The sequence below is a fragment of the Oreochromis aureus genome, linkage group 5 (assembly GCF_013358895.1).
Source record: "Oreochromis aureus strain Israel breed Guangdong linkage group 5, ZZ_aureus, whole genome shotgun sequence".
NCBI lineage: Eukaryota > Metazoa > Chordata > Actinopteri > Cichliformes > Cichlidae > Oreochromis > Oreochromis aureus.
This window is the reverse complement of record NC_052946.1, coordinates 29,935,750-29,945,705: the sequence shown is the minus strand read 5'-3', so window position 1 is coordinate 29,945,705 and position 9,956 is coordinate 29,935,750. Positions and strand designations below refer to the sequence as shown.

The 9,956-nt window shown below is 39.0% G+C and overlaps 1 protein-coding gene across 1 annotated transcript; it reads right to left on the bottom strand.

Annotated features, from left to right (window-relative positions):
• Positions 1-883: 883 nt before the first annotated feature.
• nfs1 (NFS1 cysteine desulfurase) lies at positions 884-9,253 on the bottom strand. Its single transcript, XM_031733221.2, has 13 exons — positions 8,924-9,253; positions 7,650-7,720; positions 7,419-7,535; positions 6,571-6,654; positions 5,912-6,064; positions 5,596-5,689; positions 5,291-5,425; positions 4,646-4,803; positions 4,454-4,559; positions 4,034-4,115; positions 3,454-3,537; positions 3,131-3,220; positions 884-3,000 (listed from the first exon to the last, which is right to left on the bottom strand). The coding sequence occupies exons 1-13, from the start codon at positions 9,027-9,029 to the stop codon at positions 2,937-2,939; spliced, it is 1,344 nt and encodes a 447-aa protein (XP_031589081.1). The 5' UTR covers positions 9,030-9,253; the 3' UTR covers positions 884-2,936.
• Positions 9,254-9,956: the final 703 nt, after the last annotated feature.

Sequence of the window (9,956 nt, the reverse complement as noted above, 5' to 3'; positions counted from 1 at the left end):
GGGGGAATTAAGTAGTTTAGTAGACCTTTCCTTATCTATTCCACTGCACCTTTAATCACTCTTCTTTAAACTTTAGTTGTTTTTGTAGATTATAAAATTACGAATATTTTATAAAATAATACACAATTATTGTATTATTATATACAATTTTTGCTAGGGTAAAAACAGGGGTTGTACAGTTCTAGCAAATGTGAAAGTTATTATTTGGTAAGACTATCTTTATTTTTCAGCCTCTTAGGAAAGCTTTTTTAGAATTTCAAAGCTCTTCTTTGAATGTTGTCTGTCTTGTGTTTCATTATCAATGAAGATGATCACACACTGCTTAAATAACTTTGAGATCTGGACTCTGAGGCCAGTCCATGACTGATAGTATTCCATTTTGTTTTTCTATTCAGGTATGCCATTATGGCACAGACAGTGTGTTTGGGATCAGTGTCATGCTGAAAAACTAAGCTGTTGCCAGTCCGAAGCTTTCCAGATGGTATATTTCTGTGTTTACTGGAAGCAAAATGGGAAGACATGAGTGGTGCAAGACTTTTGCACAGATTATACATACATACAAGGGCCTAAGATGTAACTGTACCATGTTTGGTTGCTAAACTCCTGATTGCATAAGAGTGTGGACAGACAGATTTGGAGTTTTACAGTCACAGATGTTTATGGTGTTTAACTGAAATTTTATCTGCTTTAAAAAAGGCAATTTCTGAACTCCAGGGCAAATAAAATCCATCTTATTTTATCTTATAATGGAATGGTCAAACTACCTCAGGTTGAACTCTCTGCAACCCGTGGAGCAATGTGAAAAACACATTCAGACATCATCAAAACTGTTTTGAGAATGTGAGTTGTAAAAACAATAAACACAAATAAAATACATCAAAAGTTGATGGCATTTCCAGAAGCAGCAATTTTATTGGATACTAATGTGCAACGACGAGTAACAGCAGATTACAGTAGATGCAGGAGACGAGTAAATATATCAAAAACAATACAATACATATACAATACAAGAATCCCCCCAGACAGTGTAGTCTTAGAGACCCACATTTTTTAACCAATTGTTTATTTTTGTTTCGATTTTCACAGTCATCTTGTATTTCCTGTCATAAGCCACGGACACGTGTGACAGAAGTCTGACTTTAAAAATTGGGGCTGCAGACTTGTAGAGTGTTCCTGACTAACAGAACAATGAAACTGCTGCTGCTAACACTGTCTCGTTGGATATTTCACTGAGAACTGCTGATCATACGCCAACATGCTACCACTGAATGAATAATAAACGCTGATGTGGGATGGTAAGACAAGAGCATGAGACACAGAGGGCAGTTTATAACCTGTGAACAATGCTGGAGAGATAAGCCTGTGAATCTCTAGTGAAAAGGTCTGACTCAAATAAATACTGGGTGAATCATCACATACTGCTGCCTTCAGTTGCTCTTTCCAGCTTTGCTGAAGCAACACAGCTTTGTTCCGATTCTTTTATCACTTAGATTGTTGCTCGTGTTTTATTTTTTCCTAATTTATGTGGCTATCTTTGGGTTTAATGTGAGTGTGACGGTATCACAAAGTTCGGTCACATTTAGCAAGAGTAAAAAGTAACTGTGTTGGTCACACGTATATTCGTGCTTCTCCACAGCAGGTTAATTCTCAAGATAATATCAAAACTTGTCATCAATTGGTCAGTTGGATCGCTGAATATAAGATCCTTTTAAGTTTAAAATAAAACCTGGAGAAAGATGCATGTTGATCATTGAACCCACTGCCTGTTCAAACACCAATGGATGTTTGAACAACTGCTTGACTCAGTAAATTATAAATTATTTTGTTCTAGTTGAGTGAATGTCTGATTGGGTCTTTCTGCATAGCTCTTTGGCTCTGCTGACAGGGTGATTACTGGAATTCAAAGAATGAAAGGGCTACGGAAACACACTTGCCATAAGCCCCGGCATACCGATTGCTTAAAAGACTTTTCAGGTTTTCAATACTCAGTTTCACTCCAGTTTGAAGTCTTTTACACTACATTACTGAGATATATTTGACAGATGACCATTTCCCACAGACACGCTCACAAGTGCATTAGTGAAACAAGTGTTACTAAGCTGTCTGTTAACCAGCTTCATGATACCAGTCATCAAGATGTTAGATTGAGTGAAGTCAGATCACCTAGAGTGTCAGATTAAAAGCACCTCTGTGCCATTTACTACATGTCTGTCACCCCGTGCAAGACCAGTTTTAGACAAATCTTGGTCAAAGATACCCGATGCATATCAAATTGTGCAATGGATGCATAGTTGATTACATTGCAGCAATGTTTTTAGAAAAAAATAATAAGGACAGAGACATATGAGTAAGTCATAGACCATTATATTGGTTTGTGTGTGTGCCCGCAAATTTGCCTTCCCCTAACCCTTATTAAAAAATATGACATGTTAGACTGGTTTATCCTTTATTATTTTATTCTGAACTGCTTTGTTTGAGTAGCCCTGCTGTGAAAACATGGTCCTGGATGTCTGTTTCAAATTTTTTGCGGGCAGTCTTTGGTCATCAAAGCCCCAAATCGGCCACTGATGGACATGTCGCACAATCAGTACCATATTTTGTTTGAGACAACCAAAGAGGATGTATTTCTCATAAATGTCATCTTAGGTCTCAGAGCGTGCCACAGCCTCTGAAAACGTTTCATCTGAGATAAAGAAGCAACCTTCTGGGCAACAGAAGAAAAAGAAGAGATTGCTGTGCGTTGGTCAACTGTCTGAGCAACATCTCCTGAGAGAGCAACTGGAGGAGCTTCTACAGAGACACTGAGCTACAGCTACAGACAGACTTCAAGTCCGACAGGGAGTTTGTGCGTGTTTGTTTACAGGAAGAAAAAGCTGGTCTGTTCCCTCAGTCTTTTGGGAAACATCATGTCGAAGTGGGCAAGAAGTGGGAGGAGTCTAATGCTGCGTCCACTTGATGCTCTTCAGGTCGATGCCTTCCTGAATCATCTCCCACAGAGGACTGACAGACGGGAAGAGAGGCAAAGAGGCAGGTTAGTGAAAACTAGGTTATCGTTCAAAATTTTGTATCAATTTTATGAATGTAAAGTAAAATCAGCGTCTGCGCGATAGTGACTGAGTGCCGAGTTTACCTCATCTCTCTGAGTCTGCAGACCTGCTCGATGCATTTCTCTGCTGTGTAGTCAACCTCTTCTTCAGTGGTGAACCTGCCAATACCAAACCTGACACAGACACAAACATTTAAACCTGAAACTAGAGAACAGAAAGGCTGTAGGTAACCATTTCCTGGTTATCCAAGTTTATAAACAGCTTTATTTTCTGTGGATTTAATCACTTTGATTGCTAAGTCTGATCAATGTGAAGAAACGTGTTAGGAAGCACAAGGAAGATCATTATTAAACTTCTGGGAAGTTGCAGTTTTCATCATAATCCAGGTTACAGGCAGTATTGTTACCTGATGGAAGAGTGAGCCAGATCTTCATCTGCTCCAATAGCTCTGAGGACGTATGATGGCTCCAGAGACGCTGAAGTACATGCACTGCACACACAGACACAAATATTCAGTCATTTTTAGAGACTTCATGCACATTAATACGAGGCTTTTGAACTTTATATTAAGCATATAACTGTACTCTCAATGCTGGTGTTGAAATTGACATTTATGTTACATTTATAAAAAAACGTCCTATTAAATGGATTTCAAATATTTCAACAAACCCTTTTAACTGAACCCAAATTTTGCAAAGCCTGCAATTGTGGAGGTGCTCAAGGCATTCAGTACTTTGTGTGAGAGGAGAATGATTTAATTTCAATTCCAGATTTAAAAAGTAGCCAACAAAGAGAAGCTAATGTAAGAATCCTACCATGACCACACAGCTGGAGGTGGGAGGACACTTGATTCATAAATGGTACACAAATCGGTCAGCACTTCCATCCTCTCAAAACCATGCTGCCTTTTCTAACTTTTTCATGCAGTGGGTAAAGTTACACTCTAAAGTTGCGCAAACATGCGTGAAAAAAAGTTTGTATCTGACCTCCCTGAGGACAGAGCAACATCCTTCAGTGCCATCAGCAGACTCTCTCCCTCCACATAGGCAAAAGAAAGGTTGATACAGCCTGAAAACACCCAAACACAATCAAAGGTGTTAGTCCAACTTCCAACAAAAACACTTCAAAAACAATAACTTCAAAAATTTTCACTGACTTGTAAATCAATTTCGGTTTAAACTTTAGCCTGCAGCAGCAGCGAGTTTCATTTCTACATGGAATTTATTAGCGTATTATAAAACCAGCTTAGTTACAAGGAGCACTTTAACACTTTACAGTTTAAGAGTTGGTTTTCGAGGTTCAGTTTAGAATTAGGTTTAGGCTAACGTTAGGGTAAACTGATAAGAAATGTGTTACGCTAATAAATGTCCTCATAAAGACTGCTAAACAAACATAAATGTGTTTACCAGGGTAACGTTGTTCTGGATCTCCATTCATGATGACATCAGGAATCTCAGACATGATCTTCTGGACCAGACGATTAGCCAGCATGGACACCCGCTGATGATCATACTAAACAAACAAACATGCACTAATCCCCCTGAAATTTAGCATCATCGGCGAAGTTTTTTTGGGATGTTTGACTTTGGTTATTTTACCTCCATCTCCTTCTGGGCGACGCTACAGGCGGCTCCCAGTCCAACAGCCAGAGGGGTGGGGACAGTGCCAGAGCGCAGCCCCCTCTCCTGCCCGCCGCCATTCTGTATTGGCTCCAAACGCACCCTTGGCCTGCGACGCACGTACAACGCACCCACACCTGGACACACACACGTAGTATTTTTGTTTTTACAGCAATTTATGTGTATCTTTTTAAACATAATCAATCTCCAACTTTGTCAGCTGATTGAAAAAATTAACAGGGAAACTCAGCTGATTAAAAACTAATTTATATTTAATACCAGTGTAATCAAAGATTTTAAATAAAAAACAAAACAAAAAGAAACCTCTCTTTGAAAAAGGAATAAATATAAACAACCTACACGCTTATACATACATACTATATACATACTTATTTATATTATTTTTTGCCATCTTTCCTGCTTGATATTTCACCTTTGTGTGTATTTTGTTTAATTTTTAAAACCAAAAAACATATTTCTGTGGAAAATTTAGCCCTTTCTAGTTTTATACAATTTACATAAAAATGGAAATGGGCACTGAGAAATGTGCTCAATAAACTATCTCACCGGCCTATCGATCGGTTTAGAGTTATGCCACCTACTGATACTGCTATTAAAGCTGACCTTTGGGTCCGTAAATCTTGTGACCGCTGATGGACATCAGATCGATCTTCCAATCAGAGATGCTGATGGGAATCTTCCCAACGGCCTGAGCAGCATCAGTGTGGAAGAAGACTCCTTTTGAGCGACAAATCTGACCTGTAGATAGAAAGAGTTCAAGCTCATTACTCTGATCAGAGCTCTCAGTTGGGCTCTACATAAAGCGAATAGTCTGATTTATTCAGTAAAACTGACAAAACTATTTAGATTCTGATACTATGAGTGCGTGATTGTAAGCATTTCATGTGTGTTTCATTTGCTATGCTTACCAATCTCCTTGATGGGCTGCTTGACTCCGATCTCGTTGTTGACGGTCATCACCGACACCAAAGAGGTGTCAGTACGGATGGAGGCCTCCAACAACTGAATACACAAACAAACATGTAGTCAGACTCACTGTAAGGAGCAAAGATGGGACACAATAACTCATGAATTCTGTAACACTACAAATGGAGGTCAAACAATAAATACAGGCTTCACTGCCCAGAGGTATTGTAAAGATAGCTGCCAGTTTTTAATGTGTTCACACAGACAATATTCTGGTTGTTGTCTCCGTGATCTCTCTTTTTATCGCTGCATGTTTACCTCTAGGTCCAGCAGGCCGTTCTTCTGGACCGGCAGGTAAGTAACATCGAATCCTTCGGACTCCAGAATCCGACACGAGTCTAGGACGCACTTATGTTCGGTCTGAGTGGTGATCACATGACGTTTTTTGGCCTTGTAGAACCGGGCTACACCCTACAGGAGAGAAAACACTGGGTTAGAGGGGGAAAAAAAAGTTGTAAGATTTTCTCTGATTCTAGAACTTTCTGGAGTTGTGAATCCAGTTTGTGGCTACTGCTCGTCTCTTTTTAGCATTAATTCAGTGACCTCATTTATAATTCCAGTAAATCAGAATCGACAGCAGCATGACTTTAATTTGCTTCCTCTATTCTTGCTGTTATTACTTGTTCTTTGCTACACATGGTGTCTTTGGTAAGGCAATCCAAGTGGACTGAAGTGAAGCAGTTTGTTTCAGTGAAACAGTGAAAACAGATGATACTTTTTCCTGTCAGCTGACTTATTTGCCTAATGTGCACAGTAAAGTTCTTTTAATTAAGTTTTGTTTTTTACAGTGTTATTATTTTGTAAGAGTTGTATTTTTAATCTGTTGACCGCATTTTATATTTTTGATCAGTTTTCACCAAAACAAAACCTGTGTGTGTTTGTGTGAGAGAAAGTGATTAAGGTCAAGAGAGTAGGACCTTGATAGCCATGTTGTTGGACTCTGTGGCTCCGCTGGTGAAGACGATCTCCCTGGGATCGGCTCCAATCAGATCAGCCACCTGCTGCTCAGAGAGCAAGAAAAAAAAACAAAAAACCTCACCAAACAGATTCACTCACATGTTTCTAATCTGATTTTTCCATAATAGATCTGGCCCACTTTTATGAGTTCATCAATAAGCCTTGGCCGCTCACGACCGTGTTGCTGGTTCATCACCGTTCCTTCCTTGTACCACTTCTGAAAGATACTGATCACTGCAGACTGGGAACACCTCACAAGAGTTGCAGTTCTGGTGATGCTCTAACTCAGCCCCAGTGGCCATCACAATTTGGCCATTGAGAAATTTGCTCAAATTCTTATGCGTGGCCATTTTTCCTGATTTAACCCATAAACTTTGAGGACAAAATGCTCACTTGCTCCCTAATATATTCCATTCACTAACAGCTGCCATGATGAAGACATAAACTTCACCTGTCAGTGGACATAATACCTGTTCAGTGTGTGTGTGTGTGTGTGTGTGTGTGTGTGTGTGTGTGTGTGTGTGCGTGCGTGCATATATACATACAGTCAGTCAGTGACTCTCAGTGAAATCTGCACATGTTGTAGGTTACAAATATTAATGTTGGAGCGCTGATGCTGAATTCAAACATTCAGCATCAGCGCTCCATTTTGGTGTGTTCACTAGCTTGCATGAGGCCTGCGTCTCTTTGCATACCACAGCTACAAATGAGCAAGCCAAAGTGATATATGGACCAGATTTAAACTAGCCAAGGGCCATATCTGGGCTGTGCTTATTTACACTTTTCTAAAGATGGAGCAGCTCTCTACCTTCCTAGCGGTCTCCATGGCAGATTCACTCTCCCAGCCGTAGGCATGCGTTCTGGAGTGAGGGTTACCGTAGTAATTCACCTGGTATGGCAACATGGCATCCAGCACCCGGGGATCCTAAAGACACACACAAACATATGAAACTCTAAGTACAACCAGCTTTATGTCCAACTCTCTCTGACATCAGCTGTAGAAGCCTGTAAAAGTGAGAAAACGCTTAGTAAGAGTTACCATGGGAGTGGTTGCCTGGAAGTCCATGTAGAGGGGGCGAAGCTCATCCTGTTCGTGTTTCTTGATCAACTCTGCAGCATAAAGTACAGTATACTTAAGACATTTAAAGCCATTTTTAAGACCACATTAAATTTATTAATGTAAAAAAAAAAAAACAGCATTTAAATTGTGAAATCAATGGGAAAACTGTTAAGACAATATGGCCTTGAATTATTTTTTATTCACCTTGACCTAGGTAACTGGCAGTAAATTGATAAATGGATTAGCTAAACACTAAAAAAATGTTTAATGTTTAAATGTTTATTTAGAAGTTCATAAATCAGTAAAGTCACAAGCTGTTCATTACGTTTAAAAGTCAATGTGATTTTTCCACTTTTTAAAAAAAAACTAAACAAGGAAACTCAATTCAGTGTTTTATGAGACTTAAAGATCTGCCTGAAAAGAGCATTTTTATTCAGCTGGTTTTACTAAGTGTTTAATCAGATCTGGAATAACATACTGGGTCATAAATCTGTACCAGGCAGGAGGTCATCACTTAGTTAAATTCATCATCAATTGTGCCTTTACAGCCAAACAAAAATTAAAAACTCAGATAAAATTTTTTTTAAAAACCCTGACTCAGTGTCAAGGCATATTTGTATGGAATATGTAATAGTAGCATTTTGCTTTGTGCTTATTTTATATTTAAAATAAAGAACGTGGGACTGGTCTTTATTCTGCCTCATTTAATAAATAGAACAACAATCTTCCCATTAGTCTCATGAATTAACTAATGAACTAATGACCACAAATGAATAGATTAATTAATTTTCACTTCTCTAGACTGACTCATCTGTGTGGAGACAATGAGCACAAATTTCGGCCTGACTCCATATTTTTAACGCATTTTTGTATAAAATACATTAAAAAATGTTGTCAATCTGGCAATGAAGTCAAGAGTAACGTGCCAGATTTTAACATTATAAAAATGGAGAGTGAGACAGAGAATATCAGAACATAAATTAAAATCTTTTTTAAACAGTTATTTAACAAGATTGCTTCATCTTGTGCCAGTCAGCTAGTTCTCGTGAACTTCCCGTTTTTTAGTGTTTTAATTTAGTATTTTTTAGGTTTTCCTGACCTCACAGGCATTTTAAAGTGGTCAGTTAACCTGACAGTTTACAGATGCTGTGAAGTTTCCTGCCTCCTTACTAAACTGCGTCACTTTGGGATTAGCTTCGTGCTAGTTGGTCTTGGGGGGATAAGCTACCCAGTTTGCTCCGGGCTGTTGTTACCTTTCTGCGGGGAGCTAGCGGCCGTCCGCTCGGAGCTCAGCCGGAGAGGAAGCCACGCGGTTGGCCTCAGCAGCCGGGAGGACACGGTCCTACCCGAGGCAAGCATCTTGTCAGTGGACTGGCTTAACTGGAAAGCCGCTGACCTCCGTCAAAAACAGCACGCTGTTCGTAATATGAACACCAGCAAAACAGAAAACTTGACACAGACCAGCTTAACCCACTGGTTCCTCGACAAGAAAATTAAAAAAATATATCACTACTTAAACATGAGGTTAAATTTGAGTGAAGTTCGGTGATGTTGCCGCCTGTCTGTTACGTCCAGGTATAAACACAAACGTCAAGATGAATACGTAACACGAACACTTCCGTGTGAGACTTTCAAATTAAAAGCTCTTCACAACCATCGCATTGATAACCATTGCTTTTGTTCATATAAAATTGATTATTTTCTGAAAAAAGAAATAATATGCACATATATTTGGATACTTATCAGTCGGATTGATAGCTGTTTTTGTCCTCTGATTGTCAAGGGGAGAGAAAAAAAAACAACAGATAAATAAATGTAAGTAACAATGTAAAAACAATATCATAGAATTGGACTAGGGTCACCAGTAATGATGTCTTAGCCTTTACAGGGTAAAAACTTCAGGTTTCTGTTAATTAAGTAAGATAATGGAAGGTGTTCTTTATCACAAAAATTTGGGAGTCCTGGTGTTATAGCAGCCAAAACAAATTATGCAATACATTTAAAAAAATCCCATTATTTTAACTTTAAGCTTCCGCCTCTTTGCAGTGTCTTCACTCAGTTACTTTGATAGCTTGACGCAGCTCGATGTCGATGCTGTTTCATGGTTGCACAAGAAACGGAAATAGGAGGCGGGAGTTCCTGTGAACATTCGCCACTCTGATTCGTTAATTTTCTGTGTTTTGGTACCGCTTCTGCTTTCTGGTTGGCTAAAGCAACGAGTTTGTGCAATGTGGTTTCAGTATGTTTCAGCATCTTATGAGTACACTACTTTTAAATAATCTATTT